This window comes from Galeopterus variegatus, unplaced genomic scaffold (genome assembly GCF_000696425.1).
Source record: "Galeopterus variegatus unplaced genomic scaffold, G_variegatus-3.0.2 Scaffold987, whole genome shotgun sequence".
Classification (NCBI taxonomy): Eukaryota; Metazoa; Chordata; class Mammalia; order Dermoptera; family Cynocephalidae; genus Galeopterus; species Galeopterus variegatus.
The window spans coordinates 348,779-376,736 of record NW_007727098.1 but is presented as its reverse complement, the minus strand read 5'-3'; the positions used below and the strand labels follow the sequence as shown (position 1 = coordinate 376,736).

General features: G+C 42.1%; 1 protein-coding gene across 3 annotated transcripts in view; it reads right to left on the bottom strand.

Annotated features, from left to right (window-relative positions):
• Positions 1 to 27,958, bottom strand: part of PRKAG2 (protein kinase, AMP-activated, gamma 2 non-catalytic subunit) — a 290,841-nt gene that overhangs the window by 13,421 nt on the left and 249,462 nt on the right. For 2 of the 3 annotated variants that reach the window (XM_008574036.1, XM_008574038.1), the window contains exons 6-10: positions 21,354 to 21,463; positions 6,553 to 6,634; positions 5,365 to 5,423; positions 2,635 to 2,680; positions 667 to 721 (exon numbers count right to left, since the gene is read on the bottom strand). In XM_008574036.1, the coding sequence (XP_008572258.1) occupies positions 667 to 721; positions 2,635 to 2,680; positions 5,365 to 5,423; positions 6,553 to 6,634; positions 21,354 to 21,463 (352 nt within the window). The remainder of the gene's footprint in view (positions 1 to 666; positions 722 to 2,634; positions 2,681 to 5,364; positions 5,424 to 6,552; positions 6,635 to 21,353; positions 21,464 to 27,958) is intronic. The other variant, XM_008574037.1, reaches the window with a different exon arrangement.

Below are 27,958 nucleotides of genomic sequence, written 5' to 3'. Positions count from 1 at the left end.
CTGGTGTGGTAAGCGGGGGCCCGGCGGGCCTTTCCCCCCCAAGCGGGGCTGGTCTGGGGGCCGCTCACAAAGCTCCCAGAGCTGGGTCAGTCCCACGCCTTCCTCTCCGTCTCTGCATCGCCGCTGCCCTTTGTTGCCTTGGGCTGCTCGGTCTCCCGGCGCGGTTGCGGCGCTCTCAGGAATCTTCTTTTGCATCAGCCCTAAAACCTCGAGACTGTAGTTGCTTTTTTTCATTGTAGATTAGTTGATCAGTGATTTATTTGTTTTTTGTTGCTCTTGGAAATGCAAATAGTACTCTGGCAGCACAGCGCACACTTCTCAGGCTCGCTCTGTCCTCTGGCACGCCCGCTCCAGACCCGTCGCCATCTTGAAAAACCTGAATCTGCAATTTTTACAAGCTGCCTATACTGATTCTGCTGCAGGTGACCTGGAATTTTCAAAAATGCTTAGTATGACCATATTCCTAGTCGTTATCAATCCTTTGGACCAATGGTGGCTGTGATATCTATTGTCCCTAAGTTTACTGAATGTAGTATTTGGAATTAAGGAGGCTGGCCCCATCTAGATTGAAGAACATGTTGGTTTCTTTCTTTCTTCCTATCTATTATGGCAATAAAACAGATACATTTGAGTGAATATTTTCAAAGAAAAAAACTACAGGTTTACCTTGCATCTGGAGATATATTCACTAAAGGCTTAAACGTTTCTTGTAAATAAAGCTCTGTATTTATAGAAAGAAAATATACAGTTAGTAATATATTTCCTGTTTGTAGTTATTGTATAAATTCAAATATCCTTCAGTTTACAGATAATAATTAGAAGGATTAAAAACCCAAATCAAAAGAAATTTAATTTACCCAAAACTATTATGTTAATTACAGTTATGGCTGTTTTAAACAACTTCCAAACTGTTTTTGGGATGTTGACTTTGAAGAAAAATTAAATATTTAAAAAACAATATAATAATAAATGTTTATAAAATCAGAAAAAAACATCAAGAAATCTCATAAAAGAGCAGTACCAGCAGAGGTCAGTAGAATGTTATCAAATTAATATTACCTTCAAGAAATGAAGCATTCATGAAATCCTTTAAAATTAATTTGTATAAGTTACAAGATAAAGTCAGATATAACAATCTTTGTCCTTTAAATGTTCTTAACTATTATTTTACTAAATTAATGCTCAAAACCTATTATATTGTGGGAATCTTTCTAGCATATAGAAATTTTCTTTGTAAAGATATGGGCTGTAATTAATTTGCTTCATTGAGGCTTGTATACAGCACACACTTAAGAATATCTTGGCATTATTATTACTACCAATACCATGTAATATCAAAATGTAAATATACTTAAACCTTGATCTAACAGTACTTGTGCAGTAGAATTCGATAAGAAGTATCTATCTTGGTGTTAAGTTACGTAATCACTTCATAATAGGCCATATGGATCCCATGTTGACTTAATTTGTTTAGCTTGGCTTGACAAAGCCATAATAAATAAGTATATCACTCAATGAAACTTCTACCTCACATGGAATTTTAAAAGAGCCCCTGGAGCTTTAGAGAACTCTAACGGATGTTCTGATTTGACAGCCAGTTACAAAGGTTGCTTATTCTATTAAGCATATTATGGGTAGGGCAAAGTCAGACTCCTCAGTTTCAAATTCAAGATTTTCCTTCATTTGGTCCCTCCATTCCCACCCAGGCTTCTCCTTGAACTTCCTACAAAGCTCTTCCATTCCAGCAGACTGGGTCCTGGGTGGTTTCCACCCACTGTGATAAGCCTCATTAAGATGACCAATCTCACAATCACGAAATGAGAATTTAAAAAATAGTCCACGCAGAAAAGAGAAATATGATTTTTTTTTCCTTTTTGTCTTTTTTCGTGACCGGCAACGGATCGCAACCCTCAGTGTTGCGCCCGTACCGGACCGGGACCGGCAACGGGATCGCAACCCTCGGTGTTGCGCCCGCACCTCGCTCAGCCAGTGAGCGGCCGGTCTGTATGTGGGATCCGAACCCTCGGCGGGAGCGCCACCGCGCTCCCAAGCGGCACACTGTAGCAGTGCGCCACCGGGCCGGCCCCCGAGAACTATGATTTTAAAGGGTGAATTTCAATGTGACAAAAAAAAAGGGGTCTTGAAGTTATTTCCATGTTACTTGATCCAATCATCTAGTTAGTTCAAGGTTCACTTGTTTTGTGTTTCTCCACAATTTGTAAAGAAATAATTATTTAGTTTCAATAAAAACAGATGCTTGTTTTTGTTAAAGTCAGCATGCCTTTGGTGCATTTTCTATTCAAGGGCAAATTTTTGAGAATAATACTTAGTAGTGAACAGGGCAGCTCTGGGGACAGCAATGAAGGTGCAAGTTAGCTCATTCGTCTCTCTAGTCTTCCCCTAGTGTGAGGCCTTGTGCGCTGTGGGCGCTCTATACACGTCTCTTAAACAGAATGGACGATATTTATAGCACCATGGCACACTATCAAATTAAGATAGAAATAAGTAGAAGGCAAATGCTTTAACATTTTATTAAGCAGAGAGAAAAGGACTGGCAAAAGTAAAACATACTATATGCATTAAGAATATTTTTTCCCTGATATTAAAAGATTTTAAACACCCAACAGTACTTACCCCTCCATGTTTCAATCTTATGTTCCTCTAATTCATAAATCTGTACCTGCAAGTAAGAAAAATTCTTATTTACAAATGTTAACATATACAACTTAAGAATAAATAAATACTTGAAAAATGAAATAAAATAGCTTTCATAAAACATTTTTCTGTTCATAATTAGAAAAAATTTATCCTCAAATATTAAGAAAAACTTTGGGCTATATATTCAGATATAACTGCTTTTTTTTTTTTTTTTTTTAGCAATTCTGATTTAATAAACTGTGGTTAAGACTTGTTATATGGGACTTGGCTGCATTTTATCAAAGTCTAATCATTTAAAAATCATACTTGTGTCAATTTTGCTAGTCCAAAAGCAGAGAGAGATATCCATTGTAAGGGAAACCAGTATTCACTTGCATTGGCAATAGTTAAGAAATCAGAATATTTAGGGCCGGCCCGGTGGCGCACTGCTACAGTGCGCCGCTTGGGAAGCGCGGCGGTGCTCCCGCCAAGGGTTCGGATCCCACATACAGACCGGCCGCTCACTGGCTGAGCGAGGTGCGGGAGCAACACCGAGGGTTGCGATCCCGTAGCCGGTCCCGGTCCGGTACGGGCGTGACACTGAGGGTTGCGATACGTTGCCGGTCACGAAAAAAGACAAAAAGGAAAAAAAAAAAAAAAAAAGTATCTGCTCACTGGCTGAGCGAGGTGCGGGAGCAACACCGAGGGTTGCGATCCCGTAGCCGGTCCCGGTCCGGTACGGGCGTGACACTGAGGGTTGCGATACGTTGCCGGTCACGAAAAAAGACAAAAAGGAAAAAAAAAAAAAAAAGAAATCAGAATATTTACAAAATCTTTGGTAAAACTTCCTTCTAAGAGTATGTCTTATAAAGAAACTCATTTTCATATTGTATGTAGGGATTTAATTATTTGACAGTACTATTACACATAAAAATAGTATTAACTGGATTGACTTACACCTTTTAGACACCCAAAATAGCATTAGTTACATAAACAAAGTATACAATTCTGTCCTTCCCTATCCTCACAAACAAAAACACACAAAAGAAAACCAACCTGGCAGAACCACAGAAATCATAGCGTTAGATAAAGGATGTAAGTGGGTTTCAAGCTATGCTCTAACAGAATAGTGGGACTAGGGACCAGAATGTTCTGCCACTAAAATTATCCAGTAGCAGTCTTTTCCTAATTGGCAGAAAAATGTCAAAACTGAACTTCTTCCATTTTAAGTACTTCTTTTTTTCTTTAAAATCACAAAGCACATATAAGGGTACTTTGAAAAGTTTGTGGAAAAGTAATATGAATCCTTCCATGAACTTTGTGAAGTACCCTCGTACAGTTCTTGTTATAAAATTGCTGGGGTAGCTGCATCGAGCTCTCTGCACACCACCAGGCCTGAAATGATAGATCCTTGTGACCATCTTATCTCAAGAGTGAGGCCACCATGGGGTCATCTGCCCAGAGAAGAGTCCACTGGGGGCAGGGACTCCTTCGTTCATAGTCCGAGGCTGATTCTCAACACTGTCACATGCCCATAATGCTGTTAGTGATCAAGTAACATGAATTTAGTGAAACTTACAGGACGTCTAGGTAATAAATAAGCATGTAGAATTCCACTAACCCAAGCAATTCTAAAAGCCAAATAAAGAGGCTATTTCCTTTACCTTTCCTGAGAATACCTGTCTCAAGCTTCAAATATACAACTTAGGGTAAAGCTGTTTAGTAGTTTTATACTGAAGTTTCCTGAACACTATATACATAATAGTCCCCCCCTTATCTGTGATTTTGCTTTCCAAGATTTGTTATCTGCAGTCAGCAGTGGTCAGAAAGTATTAAATGGAAAATTCTAGAAATAAACAATTTGTAAGTGTTTGACCGCATGCCGTTCTGAGTGGTGTGATGAAATCTCACGGCACCCCGCTCTGTTCCACTTGAGGCATGAATCCTCCCTCTGTCCAGCGTGTCTGCACTGTAGACATGACCTGCACTTTAGTCATTTAGTAGCTGTCTGGGTTATCAGATCGACTATCGTGGTGTCACAGCGCTTGTGTGCAAATAACCCTTACTTTACTTAAAAATGGTCCTGAAGAGTAAGAGGAGTGATGCTGCTGGTTCAAATATGCCAAAGAAAAGCCGTAAAGTGCTTCCTTTAAGTGAAAAGGTGAAAGTTCTGGACTTAATATGGAAAGAAAAAAAAAATCGTATGCTGAGGTTGCTATGACCTACGGTAAGAAGAATCTCCTATTCCTGAAATTGTGAAGATGGTAAAAGAAGTCTACAAGTTTTGCTGTTGTACCTCAAACTGCAAAAATTAGGACCACTAGGCATGATAAATGCTTAGTTAAGATGGAAAATGCTTAAGATGAACTCTGTGGGTGGAAGACACGAATAGAAACATGTTCTGATCGATGGCAACATGTTGCACCAGAAAGCACTGAACCTACAGAAGACTCCAGTAAGGGGTCCCCTGAAGTGAGTGACACCAGGACATCTGCTGCCATGCCAGTAAGGGTGTGGTACTACCCGGTGGTTTTAGACATCCGCTGGGGATCTTGGAATGTATCCCCTGCAGATAAGGGAGGACTGCTGCATTTGGAAAATTAACCACTACCACATTACCCTGTCCCAAAAGAGGAAAAAAACCCCAAATCTTAAAATACACACACCTCTATACGCATATAGACATATACAGCTCCAATTACTGTTGTAAGGGTTGCTGCCACTTACCATAGGTGATTTATAGTATCTATGCAGTATATTTATGAAATCTGTAATTGTTAGCATTCCTGGAACAAAGAATTATATGTTAAAAATAAAACTATAAAAACATAAAAATAAAAATTTCAAATGACAACTGAACCTGGAATATTTACTAGAAAAGGTGGTAAAATATACTTCAAAGATATCAAGTACAGTTTAATATATTATTTAAAACTACCAATGTGTTAATTGTCTACATCAAACTAGATATACGAATTTAGCTGAAATTAACCTGATTCTAAGCACAATGAAATAAATCATAGTATCTGGCAAGTCAATGAGAGAAAACTTACTAATTTTCTTATAAAATACCAAAAAAACCTTGTAGCTACATGTAAATAATTCAAAATACTTTAATATAAGATGAAAAAGTACTCCATAAGCTTCTTCCACAAGCTTTAAAACACTTTGGAATAAGAAAAAATATTCCATGACACTTCTGGGGCACTTGGATTGTTTCCTGAAAAGCATTCTAAAAACAATGGTTTTAATGGTTACCATTTATTGAGTGCCTACTATGTGCTAGACACTAGGAAAATAAAGATGAAAAAGATATGAACTTGAAGAAATTGTAACCTAGGGGGAGGCAGACATAAACAGGTAATTTCAAAATGATGTGATGGACACTGAGAGGCAGTGTGCATTGTTTCCTATGATTTATACGATGAGAAATGATGGCGTTTAAATAGCTTTGAGTTACACACTATTTTTAATAGTTTAGTACTGATTAGTCACGTTTACACCTCTTTGTTTGTCTGTCAGAAAGGGGGATACACACTAACACGTGGGTGGCACACGTGTGCTGGCTAGCCTGGGAACAAGGGGGCCGCCTCAGGTCTGACCATGGTGCCCAGTGTGGGTTTTGTTCGCTGGGCTGGGAAAGGCACAGAAGCTCCTTCAGAGAGCCCACAGGTAGCTAAATCAAAAGAAACTCAACCAAAAAAAAAAAAAAAAAAAAGGACTCAAAAAAAGTAGAACAGTGTTCTGAGTTTCCTAGCAGCCCCACCTCGCCCAGCATGTAAAAGCAAGAATGTTCTTTAATTTGGCAACCTGTTTACTAGGTTGAATTCCAAACCAGCACCTATTAAAATACTTCAGGCATTCTGCTTTTAAGGTTTCCCATGTTAGCTTTTTCCCCAGGTCCACACTGCTTACCTACAAAACTTTGTTTTTTACTCTCCCACAGCGGCGCTGCTCGAACACCATTGGCGACCAAGGCAAAGAAGGCCTTTTTAACCTGAAGAAAAATAACAGAAGCAAAACGTACTTTTAAACTCTGTGTAGCAGGAAGAAAAATACCTTCGGCTAAAATACTCAACCAAATCTTATCAGTTATCTTCAACGATAAGTTTTGTAAATTTGATAAGATGAAAATAACTGCATTTATTAACATCAGCAAAAATTCTTTTGTATTATATCTAAAGGCACACAGCAATTGGAGATTAGTTTTTGAAACTGATACAAAGCAATTAACTTCAAGTTTTTGTTCTTATTCTATTTAAAAGCTCTTATATAGAGACTTTATATAATTAAAACCATACAAAAGAATTAAACTTCAGAGTCTAATTTCTCCTGTATGTGGTTATTAATTCATTTGAAAACACTGAAATTATATCAAATTACTTGAAATGAAAATGTTTTAAATATATTCAATAACAAAACAAACAAGCATACTTTCTCATTTCTTCAAGGCCGAGAAAGAAAAGGTGTAATATACTTGCACTTTGACATGTTCTGGAGACAAACATTCACTGTGTGCCTGTTACAGGTCAGGCACTGCTCACAGTATGTTAACATACAGTGTTACATTTAACACTCATAACAAATATCCTTTGGGATACCCAAAAGTATCATACTTGATTTACTTTTTGCCTTTTTGGGTGGGGGGCAGCTGGCTAGTACTTGACCCTGGTGTTATAACACTGCTCTAACCAACTGAGCTAACTCTCCAGCCCACTTGATGATTTATTAACACCCCAGAGTTCAGTGCTGAAAATGTTCCTCTAAATGCAGATAGCAAATAAACATAGGGAAAACAGTTTATCCTTATTAATTATCCAAGAAATGCAAATTAAAATTAATTTAAAGTATTATTATAGCTGCTAAATAAGCCAGTATTTTTAGGTTATAGTTCCTAATGTAAGCACTGTTATAAAAACACTGGTGGTACCACAAATTCATAAAATAGTTTTTGAATTTAGCCACAACCCAGCCACTGCAGGAAGCTCCCTCAGCTCCTGAGTTGGGGTGGGGTGGGGGGCCCGAGGCCTCAGCCATGTCCCCCCATAATCCACAACCAGGCCAGTGAAGGAGCCAGCTGTGGGCCAGCCCTGACTCTCCCCTCGACCCGCTCTGCAAAAATGTAATGAATAAATAAATAAATAAATAAATAAAAATAAAATATTTTTGAACCATAGCTCGTATCAAGAATCACAAAAATATTCATACTGTTTGGGTAATAGCTTTTTCTGTTTTGAATTATTTTAGGAGTGGTATTCCTGACCCTAAGATGTTCAATGTGGCATTATTTCTAATACTGAAAACTGGAAAAATATCTACTCCCCAACAAAAGAAATCTTGTTAAATACCAGTGCACCAATAAGAAAAGAGTATCAAATAGTAATTAAAACAGTATAAATATGAAGACTATGTTGAAGTAAAAAAAAAAAAAAGGTTTATGACAGTGAAAAATGCAGAATGTGAAATTACATTATGATAATTGTATAAAATATATGTTTAAGTGGACAAGATCAAAGAGATATAGGCAAAAAATTAAACTGCAATATTAAGGAGCTGGGATAGTAAAATGTATATTTCTTTTAGAAAATTGTTTTGTTTTGGTATAGTTTTTTTTTTAAATTAAAATGATTCTCTTCTCACCCACTATGTTCAAAAACCCCTTGTTAATTTAATAATTAAAAAAATGGGTAAGAAGTACAGGAAGCTAAAGAAGACTGCAGGATTAATAATTCAGCACCTATCTATTCCTTTATTGTGACACATTTTGCCTTTATGTAGGATTACTTATGTATGTGCCTGGTTCACCTACACAACGGTATAAGAACTACTTGTGGGTAAGGGGGATCTCATCAATTATTTTATATACCTATCCTAACTCAGCCCGGCACTATGTCCTGAAAGTAGCAGGAATTCCATACATGAGTTAAATGAACTAGCAGAGAACTGGGAAGAGGAGGTAGGTGCCTCAACCCAGTGATGTGGGAGTGAAACAGTAACTATGTGTATGGCATACATATACTGGTGAGATATTTTTGAACCGCACATTGTAACAAGAATCACAAAAATACCCATACTGTTTGTACAACAGAATAGCATCAAGGGATGGTGTACCAATTTGAACAGTCTGTTATTTTTACCTGGATGATACCTTAGGAATCCTTGATCGTGGTCCTAAAAGGTATTATATAAGAATATGGGGGAAAGTCAGGTATAAATAGATTTAAAAAACACATTAAATATCTGATTAGCTTGTTTTTCTAAACTGGTTAGAAAGGGATGGGAGTGGGGGACATTATTTAAAACCACAAATTGCTTATTTTTTTCTTCAAAACAACAGATTTAGTAGAGAAAACCAATACTGAAATCATTCATCAGGATCATTCATGAAACCCTAAGTGACAATAGCAATCGAAAAGTTCCAAGTCTGGCCATGATGCAGCAGCCGAAAATACTATACAAGTTGTACAAAATATATAAAATACTATTTGAAGACACTGGAGTGCACCAACAGAGAGAGAATTCAAGGAGCTACAATTCTTGAGAAAAAAGTATATGAATTGAGCATCACATTCATTCTGGAATTTCTCCAAGGGCATTTTTCAAATCATCTTCAAATAGATGAATTTCAACAGAAAGATGGAATCTATCAAAAACAATCAAATAACCCTCCCTCCCCTGGCTAGAAAAATACAAAAAACCCCCACCACACCTAAGCACATCATAGACAAGAAGCTAAAAACCAAAGGCAAAAAGAAAATCAGTCAGAGGAAAAGAGACACAGTAACTTTCAAAAGAGCAATAATTAGACTGACAGATGACTTTTCAACAGAAAACTATGAAAGCCAGAAGGCAACAGAAAGAAAACTTTAAGGGACCAAAAGAAAAAACCGTGGAACCTAGAGTATGTATCCAGGGAAAATATCCTTCAAAAAGGATTGGCAAAATAAAGTTTTTTCAAACAAACAAATGCTGAGAAAATTGTCATCAACCCACCTGTACTATAAGAAAGAATTAACAGAGTGCTTTATGCTGAAAGAAAGATTCTAGAACAGCACAGACAGTAGGAAGGAATGAAGAGCCCCAGAAAGGATAGATATGCGGGTAAACAAAACAAAAAATTATTTAAAGCAAGAGTAATAATATCCACTGGGATTTGTAATATATAGAGAAGCAAAATTTATAACGATAATAGCATACAGGGTGGGGGTAAATGGAGTTAAACTGTTATCAATTTTTTTTTGTATTCTTTGGGAGATAGTAAAAGTATTATAAGATGGAGAAGTAAGTCAAAAATGCTATTGCAATCTACAAGGTAGCCTCTAAAAGATTAATAAGAGAATGTACAACTAAAAAGCTAAACAGGGGGCTGGCCCGGTGGCGCACTCGGTAGAGTGTGGCGCTTGGGAGCGCTGCGGCGCTCCCACTGAGGGTTCGGATCCCATATAGAGACCGGTCCGCTCACTGGTTGAGCACGGTGCGGGCGCGACACCGAGGGTTGCGATCCCGTTACCAGTCATGAAAAAAGACAAAAAAAAAAGAGCTAAACAGAAGAGAAAAATGGAATAAAATACTTTATTAAATCAAATGGAGAAAGGAGGAATAAAGGAACAAACAACAAATAGGAAAAATAAAAAACACACAGTTAAATGGTAGACTTAAACGCAACTATAGTAGTAGTTATATTAAATTAAAATGAACCGAACACTAGTTAAATGCTATTCTAGGCATTTATTGTGTGATTTAATCACAGTTGTCATCAATATAGAAATTAAACAAATGTTGTACATAACCTTTAAGTCCTGGGATACTATCAAGGAGAGGTGTTCTCTAATATGGCCTATGAGTTGAATGGATCTAAACTATGGGTGAGATTGTGGGGGAGCCACACAAGGAGCCCTTCCTCTAGTGGGCACATTTCTAGAAGCTTCTGGAAGAGATTATTATATTGAGGGGACTGGTTAGTTTCCAGACACTAATGACTGGGCATTCCACAAACAAGAATAGCTGGTCAGAAGGTGTAGTCATTAAACACCCAAGAAAAAAGAAAGTATTGCTATTAGCTTAGTTTGCTAATACTTTGATATTTAATTTTGATATTTAATGTTTATACCTTATACAAATAATTGCATATAGATCCAGAAGATTTTAATGAACATTTTTACTCTATAGAGTATCATCAAACTTAGAGCTTAAATAAAATGACACCAACATATGCAGCGGCTGAATTTTAACATTCAAATATAATGACTGTTATTTCAGAACCAGAAAAAAAATCCTGCTTCCCCATGATAATTTTTCTGATGAATGTTCTACCTAAAAGCTCTCAGCTCCCTAAATGCTGCGGAGTTACTAAGAGTCTTAAGGCCACGGTAAACAAAACAAAAAGACAGTGTGTAGCACTGGTCTCAATGGGACAAATCCACATATGGCAAGAAGACAGGCCAATGACATGGATGTTAGCAACTGATACTCTGTGTGCTGAACTAAGTCGGTTCTGAGAGGAAACACACTGCCTTTGCTGCACAGGTCAATGGCAGGTGGATAGTAAGGAAAAACCCCAACGAAGCAGGAGTTGGATGGCAAAGGGAATGGGAAGAGTTAATGTGAAGCGTGGAGTCACTTCTGCAAGAGGAAGCAGAGTGGCCCAAGACGGAGGCAAGTACTCAGAGTGAAGCAAAAGGCCACCCACTTCTTGTCAACAGGCTGAGTTGCCAGACCTCCTGGACGTCACCTTCTTGTTTTCCACATGAGATGTGTATCTCATGGTCCAAATGGACCATGACATGACTCCACTTCTCACAGGGAGGTGCCCACTGGAGTGTGCCTGGCCTGTCCCAGGCACCGGCTGCACCAACAGCGCTGCGCTGCCGCTGGCCCCAGGGCGGGGCTCAGCTGCTTATCCCTCTTTAGCCTCAATGTCCTCAGTTATAAAGTGGGGCTCACAGTGCCTTCCTCACGGGCCTGCTGTGTGCATTAAGTGGGCTGGTGTGTGAAGACACTCAGCGCAGTCCTCAGCACTGACAGCCAAAAAGAATAAATGCTTTAATTTCCCACCCTCTGCTGACCAAACAAGAAGCTGACACAGAGAGATTGACTATTTTAATCTCACCCCCATGAACCGCTGACCTGTCCACACATCACGGAGGAAGTCCTGATTCCATCCTACCAAGACCTAGTACGATGTTCTAAAGTGGACCAGACATCACACGTCCTTCAGAGGAATGTACTGTGCGAGCTCCTAACGCGTTGCTGCTCAGCGGCTGTGTGGTGCCACCTTCGCGGTCACCAAGCCTTCTCAAGGTGGCTTCCCAACCACGTGTGTGCACGGTCGTGCGAGCAGCAATTCAGAATCACACGCAGAAAGTGCTTCGTAATTGTGGAAGGCACGGGGTGTTACTGATGAACCAATACACAGGATAAAAAGAGGAACGGCACAATCTAGTTTTAATCTGCAGAAGAAACCTCTCAGGGGTCTTGAGTACCTTTGAATGTTTCTTTCTTTTCAACTGGTATGCAATTTGCTCAAACTGTTATCAATTTAAAATTTACATTTTAATAGGATTTTTAAATCACCAAATGTGATAATTGGGTAAGTAAAGACAAAAATAAAAATTTTAATGCAGGAATGATTTTTTAAAATAGTAAGCAGGCCTGAGCTGCTCTAATTCTGGCAGTCTAATATCCAGTAGCACATCTGTGTTCCAAAAAATGGGTATCTGCTTCCACTCATGTTTCACCACTTTTTATGTAGTTTTGCTCTGATTTTCAGCAATTAAGTTGATTGTGAAGCTTTTAAAATTATTGCTGTTGAAAAGCTAAAGCTCTTTAAAAATGTCCCATTTAGTCTAAATTTTTATATCATAGCTTGTCAAACAGATTTAACAATATCTGATGGCATCTATCCTCTGTGTAAAGAAGAGGTCAAGTTCTTACGTATGGTCTGTGAGACCCTCTACGGTCCCTTGGAAACCCAGGGACTCTAGGCTGGCAGGGATAGGGGTAGAGTCCAAAAACAACAGGAAGACTGCATCAAATCAGGCAATACCACAGCTACCCAGCATCACCATCAAAGGATTATTTTCTGGAGAGAGTAAACTATACCAGAAATAAATGTACAGGTATGAACATTTGGGGGCTTCCGATGAAAAAGATGGCTGGTCTACCACTCTTCAGTGAAGCCCACCAATGAACACAATGTGTCCACAGTTGTTAGTGTTCACTTTTAATTATGAATGAATGTAGTCATTTGACAAGACGTTAAATGTTGAAGTCACAGAAGATTTTTTGAAGAAATCTTCCAAAAAGTAGAACAAACAAAAAAAGGGATTAAAAAAAAAAAAAAGACAGGAAAAGAATATTAAAGATAAGCTCGGGGGTGTGTCTAAAATGGGCTAATTGAAATTCCAGAAAAAAAGAAAGTGGCAGGAAGAAAATCACTGAAGAAATAATACCAGGAACAGAGAACTGAACACCACAAGAATCAGATTCCAAAGGCACATCAAGTGCTCAGTACAAAGAATGAAAAAGACCACAGGGCACATTATTATAAAGCTTTGGAGTGCCAGCTAGAAAGAGAAAACTCCAAAAGCTTCAGAGGGGGAAAAAAAAATCACACATAAAGGATGGAGATTTTTATAAACAACAGATTTCTCTTCAACAGCATCGGTAGCTAGAAGTAATACAATGATGCCTTCAAAATTCTAATAAAAATGATTTCCATTATGGAATTCTACACACAGCAGCCTATAAATTGAGTGTAAGGAATATTTAAAATTTCAAGTAATAAACTCCTATGCATCTTTTATTAGGAAGTGTTATGGACTGAACATTGGTGTGTTTGTGTTTAGTTTAACAGCTAAATGGGCTGTTTCTGGGGAATACGACAAGGGAGTAAGGCACAAGGACAAGAGACTGCTGTTTTTACTGTAAGCTTTTTGTACCACTTGACATTTAAAACTATAAGTACTCTGATAAGAACTTTATTGATTATTATTAGTTTCAAGTCATCTGTGAATTAGATGATGCCATCAACAAAATCAATATTGAAGCCATTGTTCTAAATGTTGAAGAGCTCAGAGTACAGGAATCCTGCGGCATACCACCAGTTTCTCAGCCCATTTGGGAATGTGATGCCAGGGAGCAGGTGTGCAGGGCGGAAGGACTCAAACAAGCTGAGAGGGGAGCCAACAGAAAGATGTGTTGCTGAGGTGGCCACAGCACAGACATACTGATGCTGACTCCACTGGGATCTTCTGAGGACTGCCTGCCCTTGAAGGTTCAAGGCAGAAGCGTTTATCCGCTGGCTCCTGTGTGGGCCTGGGGTGAGGTGCCAGCCCACTGCACCTGCAGGAAGCGAGGAGTGGCTGGAATAGCGGTGGAGTGAACAGATTTGAAAATGGCCCACAAGAGGTATCCAGTATAATGAGAAACCTTGCTCCAGGTCAACTGAGATTTAATTAACATTCTTTTAAAGTCCATAACGAGCCATTAATTCACTCACTGCACTGCCAAATGACATTTCTGCATCTTATCCACTAGGACATCATGCATTCCTTGCCTACTATCTAGCTGAAATCCAGATATGCTTGTCATGGTATCAGCACATCTATGGAACAGTCAAAAAAGGAAAGTCAGGTTAATCTCCCGTGACTTTTCTTTTTTTTTGGTCAATTCATGGGAGCTTCCATTCATTCATAAATCTTAGCTGGGACTGACACCACATTCCCCGCCCTCTGTTACTTGAGGAATCTATCCTCTTTTTCTTTTTACCTGTGGTCTCCAGCATCAGACCTACTTTCCACAATTTCCCCAATATCACAAACTGTTTGGTAATCGCCCAAGTTCCCTTATTATACTAGAATGTGATTCATCTGGATCAGAAATCAGATTTGGCTAGTGGAGATAAGCACGCTTCTACAATTACTGCAACTATCTTGGGTTCTAATGTCCTCTAACCACTACTTATTTTACTTTTCCATTTTGAAGATCATATTCCTTGATAATGAAAAAAGTATAATTTGAGTTGAAAAGTTTTACTTTATCTACACCAGCAGCATCAATAGTAAACAACAGGACTAGCCCTTCTCTTTTCCTCTTGCTTTTAAAATAATCAAGCCCCCTTCCCTTTTCTGTACCTCACTTTTAACCCCAAACTAAGATTATACTGGGCAGCCCCCTTCTACTCATGCCCTCCTTCCAATTTACTTTTGATTATATGCTCTTCATTCTGTATTTTCTACACGTTCTTTTACAAAAAGTGCTTGGCAAACAGCTACTTATTTGGACACTTGCCTGTTTTACCTTTCATTGGCATCATTAAAAATCATTGTGTCTGGAATTATTTAAGCAACAAAATAAAGTAGCATTGATTTATAACTTGAAGTATAAAACAAACATCCCAAAGTCCATACTGAAATGAATGACTGAATAAATAATAAATAATAATAAAAAAATTCCAACTAATTTATGTAGACGCTTTGCCCTCAAGGAGGTAAAGTGTAACTCCCTGCTTCCCCAGTGTGGGCTGTGCATGGCAACTTTCTTCTACAGGCTACAGTGTGGAAAGAGGAGAAAACAGAGGAACCTTATGGTGGAGAAAGCCAACAGCACCTCAGCCAGGCGATTAAGGTTAAGATCAAGGCACCCGTGAGATGTGTGATGAGAAGGGAGCTTTACCTCTCCAGCCTTCCTCCCCAGAACCATAGTCCCAGCCTGATAATGAGAAACATATCAGACAAATCCCAATCAAGGGCATTCTGCAAAATATCTGACCAATACTCCTCAAAACTGTCAAGTTGTCAAAAACAAGGAAAGTCTGAAAAACTGTCACAGCCAAGAGGAGCCTAAGAAGACATGATGACTAAATGCACTAGAGTAAACTAGACGGGATTCTCAAACAGAAAAATGACATTTGGCAAAAGCTAATAAAATACGGACTTTAGTTAATAATAATGCATTGATATTGGTTCACTAATTGGGACAAATATATAGCACACTAATGGAAGATGTCAAAAATAAACTAGGTACGAGGTATACCGGAACTCTCTTACTATCCTTGCAGTGTTTCTGCAAATCTAAAACTATTCTAAAATTAAAAGTTTATTAAAAAAATGAAGCTACTGTTCGTAGAGCATTGCTAAAAAATTATATTGCCATTGTGAGGGAAGACCTAGATAATTTTTTTTTTCCTTTTTGTCTTTTTTCGTGTCCGGCAACGGACTGCAACCCTCAGTGTCGCGCCCGTACCGGACCGGGACCGGCAACAGGATCGCAACCCTCGGCGCTGCGCCCGCCCCTCGCTCAGCCAGTGAGGGGGAACCGGTCTGTATGTGGGATCCGAACCCTCGGCGGGAGCGCCACCGCGCTCCCAAGCGGCGCACTGTAGCAGTGCGCCACCATGCCAGCCCCGTCTGACAATTCTTGAGGTGCCATCTTTTAGAATCATGAACTTATACTTGTTTTTCTCTGAACTACTAGGTTTATTTGGAAGACAATGGGATGTCTACCTTTTCTACTGTGCCAGTTATTAAGTTATTTTCTCTCAGCTCCAAACCTACTGCTCTAACTCGACTTTCTGATGCTGGGACTCTGTTCTTTTTTTTTTTGGAGGCTGGCTGGCACAGGGATTGAACCCTGGACCTTGATGTTATCAATACCATGCTATAAGTAACTGAGCTACACCATCAGCACTCCTGGGACTTGCAGATCACATGTCAGCATCGCCAGCCTGCTCTACTTCAGGGTCCAACAACAATGGAGGCAAGCAAGGGACTCAGAACTGGAACACGAAGAAGGTACCTGCTTCTTCCTGTCCGTTGCCTACGGATTTCCTGTTTACTCCCTGTGGGCTTCCTGTCTGCTGCCGTTCCTCTGAGCTTCACCCTTACACTGCTTTACCTGGCACCTGTTTCCTTCTGGTAGCAGCAGCTAAATCCAGTCCGTCCTCTTCCCATTATGTACAGAAGAAGCTTCCTCAAGACCCCATTTCCACCCAGATACACAAGCCCCAGCCAGAAGGCATGCCCCAGGGCCCTTCCTACCTCCATGACATCATAGATCTGTGGTTTTGAAACCTTAGATGCATTAGAGTAACTCCGAGTCGTGGGAAAACATGGATCGCTGGGCTTCACCCCTAAGTCTCTGATTCAGCAGCAGGTCTGAGATGGGCCTGATAATCTGCAGTTTTGTAAATTCCTAGTTTATGTTGAAGCTGCTGGTCTGGGAACCAGACTTTGAGAACACTGTCTTAGAGGTCTTCATTTACCCTTTTAGTTACCCAGTTAACATCTGATTATGTTGATTTACTGTTCAAACAATTGGTATGGCTTCTGTCTCCTGAATGGACTCTGACTGATAGAGAAATTAACACTGGGAGCAGTTCCTGGAAACACAGGATTTGGGATTGGTTTCATGTCCTTGGGCTTGAACACAGTGCTGAGCTCTTTGTCAATGGGAAATCTGATTCCCATAATCCAGAGCAAGCTGTGGCATCGTGGCTAAACAAACCATCATCTGTGACTGTGACGACACCCCCGGGAGTCACTGGGCGCTGAGGCTGAAGGGGCTGCTGCATCGGCCTTCCAGGCAGTACCGAGGACCACAGCACCTGGTGTGTGCTGGAGCCCTCACAGAGAAATGACTAGCTCAGGTTGTGGATCCAGTCACAGTCAGAGGACTGAAGAGCTTCTATGATAGCCCTAAAGGACTCTCACTTCTTGTAGCTACAAGGCTGATGTTTCCAAAATCAAACACAAAATGTAATTCTGCGGGAGGCAGATGTTCCAGTTCAATTCACAGCCTCACCACATCTCTGATATGAAAGCCGGGCACTGATTTGGAAGGAGTGGGACCTTTGTACCTGGCACAGGGACATTTGGTTGGACTCAGACAAAGAGTTGATTCCTGAATCCCAGAGTTACTCTGAGCCTCCTGTGGCAGTGGAAACGGCTCTCTCGAGTGTCTGAGAATCACTTTTCTTTGCTTGGAAGCTGGTAACAAGCTTTCCTGGGCTGATGCCTCCTACAGGTCACTCACTCTCCTCAAGACAGCCCCTGGCTGGCCCTTGACCTGTAACTGGGGACAGGTTTCAGCACAGCAAGGAGGAGGAAACAGCTTACACACAGAAAGAACTGTAAGCTCTTGCTATTTTATAAGTGCAGAAACCCGGGAAGTATGTGTGGGAATAGGTTCTAATAATATTAGGCAAAAGAGGAGAAATTTAACACCGATTTGGTGGAATTTATTGCTACAAGTGGATTTACCAGAAACTGTTCATTTAACATTTAGTGCACGCTGCCAGAAGTGGCTCTGGCCGCTTACCAGGCTGACTGGCTGAAAGGCAGGGCACTGTAGGGCCATGCTGTCAGTGAGGCTGAGAAGCCAGGACCGTGGCACAGTGAGCAAGAGAATCCACCGGCTCAGGGAGGCAGGGGCGCTGGCACAGACTCACGTGCAACCTTCACACTCAGCCCCCAGAGGATGCCGCCACAGAACTCTTGAGGAATATCTGAGTTAGGGGATCCCTTCTGCAACGCTCCACGCTGGCTGTGCTCTGCAGGCCAGGCCATGGCAGGAGATGGCGTCTGGAATGGCTTCGTACTCTGCAGACATTGCCCAGCAGCAGAGGGCAAGTGCTGGGGCTTCCACCAGTGACAGGGCAGGCACGTGGACTCACAAGGGTGACCAGGAAGGAGTGATAATTAGAATGTTCTGACCCACAGGGTATAACTGGAACCAACGGGCCTGACAACTGGCAGATCCCCTCTCCAGGCTGTGACGCACAGAGTAAGAAATGCTGTGGAGGGAAGGGCCAAGGAGGAAGCCTCTGACATGTCCTCTTGCCACCAGGCTAGCAAACCACACACAGCAGAGCACCTGGGGGAATGCAGAGGTTGGTGCCCCATCGAAGGACCTGAGAGAGCCAGGCGGTTCACCATCACAGTCTCAGAGACACTGCCCATCTGGCCTGCGACTGCAGATTACGGTAAACTTGTCAGTACTGTGGATCAAGGACACTCCCGAGGTAGCATTTTGGGGAACCTGAAGCTGTCACCTGGACACATACCCTTTTTCTCCACACCAACTTACAGAAACCCTGACTGTTTGCTCTACCTGGCAACGTACGCTCTCAGTGGTGTGGCTCAGCCTATGCGACTCCCCAGCTCTCTGCCCTATTGTGGTCTGCAGAGAAGCTGATCAGCTCCACACCCTGCACGGTGCCACACTGGCTGCTATGCTGGGGGCATGTGCTGGCTGGGTCTGATGGGCAGGAAGCAGCAGAGCTGCAGATGCTGAGGGACATAGCCACACATCTCAGGGGCCTGACACCTCAGAATGGCCTGTAGCATCAGAGCAACCCTCCAAGGTGAAATTCAAGTTGCTGCTCCCTGTACCACTTGCTACTCACACAACACTTGAAAGTCCTTCTGGAGGCAACACATACTACATCTGTGTGTGCCGCTCTGCCACGTGTACTGAGCGACTCTACAAGCTGTTTTCAGAGGGGACCAGAGCAGGATCAGGCTGCACGGCAAGTCCCAGCTGCTCTTCCGCGTGGGCCTTATGACCCAGCAAGGTCAATACTAGGGATGCTGCATGAAACCTCCATTGACAGGAAGTTCACAGGGCCAACACTGAGGGTTTGGGGGAAAGAACACCAAAACAACCATGTCCTCTCCTGGAGATAATTATTTTCCTTTTGGGAAACAGTTCCTGGCTTCACTTCCAGCCCTGGTAGGAAGTGAGATGCCCGGAGACCACACAGCCTGAGCTCCCACCACAAGGGTGGCGTTATCTGACCCACCAAGCCAAAACACCAGGGGTGTTGCAGCAGCAATCTACTGGCAGGTAGGGACACAGCTGGCCCAGGTGTCCATGCACAAGGAAGCCGCACGAGCAGGTGACTCAAGCTGCTGTGATCCCGGGCCGTGACACCCCCACCCTCCCTCCACAGTCTCGGGGGAGCTCTTCACTAACTGCTGACCGATGGGGAAAAGCTGGGCTGGGTTCACAGAAGCATCTCCTGTGGCCCGGCTGGCTGGCACCGCACACAGCAGCACTGGAGGACGGTGGCAAACGACCACCCTGCAGCGGGCAGAGTCAAGTTTCCTTTGATAGTCATGTCAGCATCCAGAAAGTTTCAGATTTTGGAGCATTTCGGATTTTGCATCTTCAGATTAGGGATGCTCAACCTGTACTCATTTTGGCGAAATTCCAAGTTCAAAACAAAGTCACTTGCATGGTAAGGGAAAAGCCAAGTGGGTGAAAGTCAGATCAGCTGTCACTTATTTTTCTGTGGTGGAAACACTGACAGTCAGGAGATCTGGCACCCCAGAAAGGAGGCCTTGTGGGGGGCGGGGTGGTGAGAGTGAAATGGGTGGAACTCGTGGTCCCTTTATTTTGGGAAGTGAGAATTTCTAGTTATTTTGCTATTGAAATTTGTAGTTAGTCACAGAGACCACGTCTCTTAAGATTTCTGTCTTCTACTCTTGCCACTACACTCATATTTGGAAGCTTCCCTGTCTTCTTTGTTTCAGAGGGTCAGAGGATCTTAGGATTTTCAAAGGGACCCTGGATGTTACCTGGTCCAAAGAGAATTTAGCAAAGTCACAGGACATACAGCCAATTTATAAAAATCACTTGTGTTTTCACATGCTAACAAGAAACAACTGGAAAATAAAATTAAACAAAAGCAAAACCATTTTTATCTTCCTGTAGGTCCTGTGTGGCAGTCACAGAACTCAGGCAAAGTGGCTCCAAGAGCTGGAGAGTCCTTCAAGAAGAACTGCAGGTACATGTGCATGGGAGCAAAGGAGACTACAGCTGGGAGAAGGACCGCAGCTGGGGAAGGGACCTGGGAGAGGTGCCAGGGGCCAGGGTGGAGCTGGGAGACCTTAAGTGAGCATCTCCCAGGACAGTCCAGGGCGGACCAACTAATGCAGGAGTTTGGAGGAGGTTGGGATAAACTCTCTGGGGCACCTTACAGCCCGGTTCCGAGGGCTCAGGTTGAGGCCGCCCCCCGCAGGGCTTTGTTGATATGCCCTTGCTGGGCTTCCTCCCCTGCCCTGTCCTTCCTGCAATCCCTGGTTTCTCACGGGAGCACACCCTTCATAAACCACTTTAGTTTGATCATTACATTGAGTGTCTTATTTAGGACTTTCTGTATGTGATTATAAGTCATATTGATATAAAATGAACTGCAATAAGCACAATTTTAATACCAAAATGATCAGGTTCAAATTTTCTGCTAAAAGAGATCAATAAAGTTCTCTCTCAAGAGATTATCCATTTTAGTAATCTTTGTCTTTATAATCAATATTATTTCAAATCTACTTATCATATATTCTATTAAATAACCAAGAAAGACCACCAAGAAAGGATATACTGAGGGAAGCAGTACACTTAACAGTTCATAGCTTAAGCTCTAACATATGTTAGACAGGCCTGTGTTCAAATTCCAGACCTCATCACGCAATGGCTCTGTGCATTAAGTCCTTAAACTCTAGAATTTGTGTTTTCTTATCTGTAGAAAGAGGATGTAATAGCACATTCCTTGTAAGGTTGCCATGGAGATTGAGAATTCAGACAAAAACTCAGTACAGCGTCTGAGAGTAGAAAGGACTCAACAAATGTCTGCTGGCATTGCTGGATTTAAATTACCATATCAAGCAGCCATCCAAATAATATACCAAAAATTCACGAAAATTGGATAAACTTACTTGTAATGTAGTGTCGAAGACAACAAGCTTTGAACTAGTTGGAACGATGTCATAACACTTGTGTGACCTCATGAATCTCATATAAACGCCACTTTCTGAGTCTTCTACTGCTAAAAGAAAAAAATAGGCAAAATTTAAGTCATAATAAGGAACTCCCTCAACTGGACGAAGAGCATGTATGAAAAACCTACCACTAACAGACTTAATGGTATAATATGAAATGTTTTCCCTGTAGGATCAAGGACACGGCGAGGATGTCCACTCTTGTTAATTCTACTCAACACTGTTCTGAAGGTCCTAGCTGGTGCAATAAGGCAAGGAAAAAAGTGAAAGTCACACAGGTTGAAAAGGAAAAAGCAGTACTGTCTTTATTTGCACAGCATATGATTTTCTACATGGAAAATACCTAAGAATCTAGAAAAAGTTCCTAGATCTGAAAAGGAGGAGTTGTGCAAGGTCACAGACTATAGCATTAATAAAGCAGACACAAAGATATTGTATTTTTATATACTAGCAATGAACAATTGGAAGTTAATTTTTTTTTTAAAGTACTATTTACAGAAATGCTGTAAGGAAATAAGGATCCCCACAAGGGAACAGAGAGCACTGAAAATAGTAACTATGTGGACAAATATACAAATGTCTTTTTTATTATTTAAATCTCTATAAAAGTTAATTGACAATTTAAACAAAAAATAAGAGCAATGTATATGGGGTTTATAGCAAGTAACTGCACAGCACCACCATCCAACCAGTTACACAGAAACGTGAAGTCATCCTGGTCACCGTCTTACCTCACCAGTTTATCATAATGTCCCGTTGACTTTATATCCCAAATCGCTCTTAAATCTACCTGTTTCTCTACCTCTGCGGCCACCCCCCTAGGTACAATAAACAGGTAACTGGCCTCTTTGCCTCTTCAACAGCTGTCCACACCGCATCTAGAAAGATTTTGCCAGATGCAGATCTAACCACATCGCCCCTCTGATGAAAACATTTTGCTGGTTTCCAAATGCCTAAGAAAAAAGACAAAATCCTCGAAGTAACCTACAAGACCCTGCCCTGCAAGGTCTGGCCACCCTCCCCCAACCCCCCTAGCCTCCTCTATTACACGCCTCCCCGACCCCCCAATATTTTCTTCAGCCGCAATGCTTTCTCTTAGTCCTTTGTAAATGCTACAATCTCTCGACCACAGGGCCTTAGACTACTGCTTCCACTGCCTGGAATACTTTTCCATCTCTTCTGGGTCCAGCTAACTCCTCCTTCATTAGACCTTGGCTCAAGGACATCACTAGTAAGCTGTGGAACCCGATGCCTCCTGATTCCGAAGCTGTGATCTTAGCCTTCCTTCCCTGCCCCACAATGACCTGTTTTCCCTAAACCCTCACCTGTCTTCATGGTTCAGCTCGATCTGAATGACACTATCTCCCAAAGCTCCATTCAGCCCACACTGATCTGTGTATTTTAGGAAGATTTAGATGACTTGGGAAATAACTGGGAAGAAAAAAAATTCCTTTAGTTTATGAGGATACTTCAAAAAGTTTGTGGAAAGATTTGTATTATCTTTCTATTTTCCACCAACTTTTTGAAATACCCTCATATACAGTAAGTAATTAGCAAAATAAGTATTAGATAGCAGGATACTAACCAAGTCCCTTGCTGTGGAAAGGAGCCTTGTCCTTTGTATCTCCCGCTGGGGCAGTCCCCACCGCCGACCAGTTTGCCAATTTCATGACAAAGTATGTGGGCCACCCCCAAGTCTATTCTCAATTCTGACCTCCCTTCAGGGTACTGTAATCCATAATTCAGAGTTCCATCATTCCAGTCACCCCCGGACAGTCCCTCTCAGATGTCTCCCCTCCTGTTGTGGAACCACGTCCGGGCACCGTGTCTGGCGCTCATGAACTGCCACGTCTGGCTTATTCTCCTGCCTCCTGTTTCCACGTCCAGGCCAACGTGCCCCCTGCTATGCTCCCTGCCGTCGCCAACCTCACCTCCCTGCACCTGCTCATTTGCTTTAACTTAAACATCCTTCTCCTCTACTTCTTCAGGTCCTATTTGAACCCAAGCCCAAATGCCATCTTTTCCACATAAGTGGACATCTCAGTGCACACTATGGACCAGGCATTACAGTAAATTACTTAATTTATGTAACAACCTTGAGGAATATGCCTTAATTTTTTCATTTTACATATGAAACTGAGGCTAAGAGAAGTGAAGTCACTTGCCCCAAAGTCAGGCAAGAAGTGACACAAGTGGGATTTGAAGCTATGTCCCAGACTCCACCCGCTCTTCTTGAGGAACCCTGCTGCTCCCGACTCATCAATGACTGTGCCCCGCCACAAACACTGCGGGGCCTCCATGTCCTAGGCCCTGTCTGGTGCAGAGACCTCTGGGTGAACGCAATGACTGGTAACCACCCTCAAAGCCACGAGCTCGCAGAGGGTAAGTTCTGATCACACAAGGTCGTGTAGGCAGGCAGGCAGCCAGCCCCAACTCAGAAAGGGAAGGGAGGACGTCCAGTGTGACTTTCCTCTCTATATAGCTTGTTAATAGTGATTGTGTGTATTCCTAATATTCTTTCCCTCCTTGGATGATCATTTCTTTGAATGATAAGATCTTCCTCATCTAATACATCAATTCACTCAATAAAAACTTATTACATACGGTCTTCATGTGTGTTCCTCCCAAAGCTGTCCCTGAGACCAGGGGAAGTAAGATGGAAAAAGAAAAAATGCAAAGAATGGGCTGGCCAGCAACAGGTTGAAGCTTCACGTGATGGGAGTGGCAGCCACATGGGAGGAATCCTAGAGAGGCTGTGGCACAGACTCGGAACTGTCCCCAGCAGGACCTCTCTGCCCCTTACAGGTTAGGGGTTATTCCTGTGGCATCACCTCTGGAATTTCTGCTACGAGCCCAGATGCCAAAGAAGGTCCTTGGGCAGAGATGTTGAAATATGACAACTTGGGTTAGACCATGAGGACTGGGTGAAGCACAGACAGCTTCCACATGCTGGAGGCCGGGGACACCACAAGGAATATGGCACACGCAGCCCCCTCCTCACGGACACCATGGCACACATGGCCCCGTCCTCACAGACACTATAACAAACTCACAGACTATAACAAACGTGGCTCCAAATGCCACCAAAGATAAGTAAGGGCTATGAGCAAACAGCATCAGCAGTCCACGGGTCAGTGGGTGGGTGTAGTGTAAGGCAGCGAGCTTCCATTTTTCTTGAAACATTTATCTACCAGATCACATGGGTCACCCACAGGACAGAACTGAGAAATAGACAGTTCTTTTTTTTTTTTTTGTCTTTTTTTTTTTTTTTCATGTCCGGCAACGGATTGCAACCCTCAGTGTCGCGCCCTCACCGGACTGGGACCGGCAACGGGATCGCAACCCTCGGTGTTGCTCCCGCACCTCGCTCAGCCAGTGAGCGGGAACCGGTCTGTATGTGGGATCTGAACCCTCGGCGGGAGCGCCGCTGCGCTCCCAAGCAGCACACTGTAGCAGTGCGCCACCGGGCCGGCCCCAAAATAGACAGTTCTTATAAGAGCAGCACAGAAAGTTCTGATCATTTCTGCCATCACCATGAAAGGTGATGTTTATCACACGTTGAACAGTTTCCTCCCAGCCTATTCATGGGGGAATTTGTGCACATGAAAAATCAAAGATCGGTGTTGTCAAGCAAATAGACTGCTAAATCCATACTCCTAAAATTCAAATGAATGAAATCAAGAGGGAAACTACCTATAATAAAAGATAACAATCCATCTGCCAGAAACAAAAACTTATACTTTGTTCATTAATTAAATCAAAACTTCTCATTGAAGGAGTATACATACTACAGATATTAATATCACTACACGATTATCTAAAATAAAAACTTAAAATACTAAAAGCAGGGATGTTCACACTTTTAGAATTTGTGAAAATCTGTAAGATTTGTGTTAGACATAATTTTAGTGTACCATCTTAATTCCTGTTGATTTTAAACATATTTAAATAAACATATTTTGAATAAATATTTATTTTAGACTTGCAAAAGAGTTACAAAGATAGGGCCGGCCCGGTGGCACACTGGATAGTGCGCCGCTTGGGAAGCGCGGCGACGCTCCCGCCCGAGGGTTCGGATCCCACATACAGACCGGTTCCTGCTCACTGGCTGAGCGAGGCGCGGGAGCAACACCGAGGGTTGCGATCCCGTTGCCGGTCCCGGTCCGGTATGGGGGCGACACTGAGGGTTGCGATCCGTTGCCGGACACGGAAAAAGACAAATAAAATAAATAAAAAAAAAAAAAAAAGAGTTACAAAGATAAAACAGTTCCTGTATACACTGTGTTACCCAGGTTTCCCGTGAGGTTATGTTATTATGGCACTTTTATTACAACTAATGAGCCAACACTGATAAATTATTATTAACTAAAGTTCCCACTTATTAGGATTCCCTTATTAGGATTCCCTAGTCCAGGATCCCACCTGTGATGGCCCATTTAGTCATCATGCCTCCTTAGGCTCCTGAAGATGGGACAGCTTCTCAAACCTGCCCTGTTCCTGATGGCCTTGACAGTTTTGAGAAGCACAGCGCAGGCATTCTGGAGCATGTCCTTCAATTCAGGTTTGCATGATAATTTTCTCATGATCTCACTCTTGGGGTTATAAAGTTTTGGGAGGAATAGCACAAGGTAAAGTGCCATTGTCATCACCATGTGGGGGGTACATGCTCCACTGTCGTCGTCGTGTGGAAGGTACGTGCTACTCTATCATCACATCATATCTAGGGTACGCACTCCACTGACATATCAAGGGTACACACCAGCAACCTGACTCATCATTGTGATCACCTAGCTGAGGTCACATCTGTCAAGTTTCTCCAGTGTAAAGTCACCCTTTCCCCCTCTTTCTATGCTGTAGTCTGTCAGAAAGTCACTCTGTGAGCCCGCACTTAATGGGTGAGGAGTTATGCTGTACCTCCTTCAGGGCGGGGTATCTACATAAGTCATTTGGACTAACTCTGGAGAGGAGAGCTGTCCATGTATTCATGTGATCATTGACTTATGTCCACATGCAGTCACGGATATTTACCTGTACTTTGAGCTATAATCCAGTTCCACGGTAGGATCGGTCAGGGGCTGTGCTCAAGCTGACAGGTGTCCACCCTGTGCTGGGGGATCTGTGCGTGGGCTGTGGGACACACTCCTAGCTCAGGCAGTTTCTACCCCTGTCCTGGCTTTGACTTCCTTCTAGGTCCTCCCAGGACAGGTCTCACAACACACAGCCTCCTGCCCCTATGCGCTCCCCGCCATCGGCGAGGGAGGGCCGGAGCGCCACCTCCTCGTCCTTTCCTGTGCACACATGGCCTCCCAGTCAGTGGAAGACGTGCTCCCCTATCACTATCATCTGACATTAGTATGGTACATTGGCTACAATTAATGAACCAATAAAATAATAACAAATTATTAACAAAAGTCCTCACATTATTCACATTTCCAAAGTTTTCCCTAATGTCCTTCTGCCCCAGAATCTCACCCAGGATTCTACATTACACGCGTCTCCTGAGGCTCCTCTTGGCTGTGACAGTTTCTCAGACCTTCTTTGTTTTTTTTTGTTTTTTGTTTTTAAAAGATGACCGGTAAGGGGATCTTAACCCTTGACTTGGTGTTGTCAGCACCACGCTCAGCCAGCGAGCTAACCGGCCATCCCTACATGGGATCCGAACCCGGGGCCTTGGTGTTATCAGCACTGCACTCTCCCGAGTGAGCCACGGGCCAGCCCAGACCTTCTTTGTTTTGATGACGCCAATAGTTTTTAAGAGGACTGGTCAGGTACTTTGGCAGACGCTGCTTGACTGGAATATGTCTGATGTTTTTCTCATCATTAGACTGGAGTTAGGGGATTTAGGGAGGATCGACAATATTTTTTAAAATATAAAATGCTTAACCAAATAAAGTAAAATGTTAAACATGTAAAACAAATTATAAAAAAATTTCTGTTGGTTTGGAATAAGGTCAGATTATTATTGATATAATAAAACAACATCACTAATGACAGAAGTATTAGCATTTTAAGCTAGGAAAATAAATTAAAATAGCAAATTCTTTCCTTTTTTATGTTGCGTCTCTACATTCAGTATAAACTTTCTGATTACTGGTGGCACCATTTGTATTATTTACATTATGGTGAAGTCTCAAATTGCATTTGGAGGAAGAAATGCATTGAAACAGAGAAAATAAGAGTAGTTTGGAGTTGAACAACAACAAGACCCCACTCAAGCCACTCAACAACAGGTTGTTTGGAATTCATTATTAAAATTCCAGAGAAGGCAAGAAGTTCAAACCCTCAATATTCAAAAGGTAGCTGGGATTAAGATATTATCACAAGGTCCCATTCTTGCTTTTGTTATTTTTTGTTACTGCACAGGAGCATAATTACAGGCTTCTATACTGGCACTTGAGCTAGTGGTCCACACAAGTAAGGAAGTGTGTGTGATGATGTTAAATCTTACTACCCTTTGGGCCGGCCCGGTGGTGCACTGGATAAGTGTGCTGCTTGGGAGCGCAGCGGCGCTCCCGCCGCGGGGGCAGATCCCACATACACAC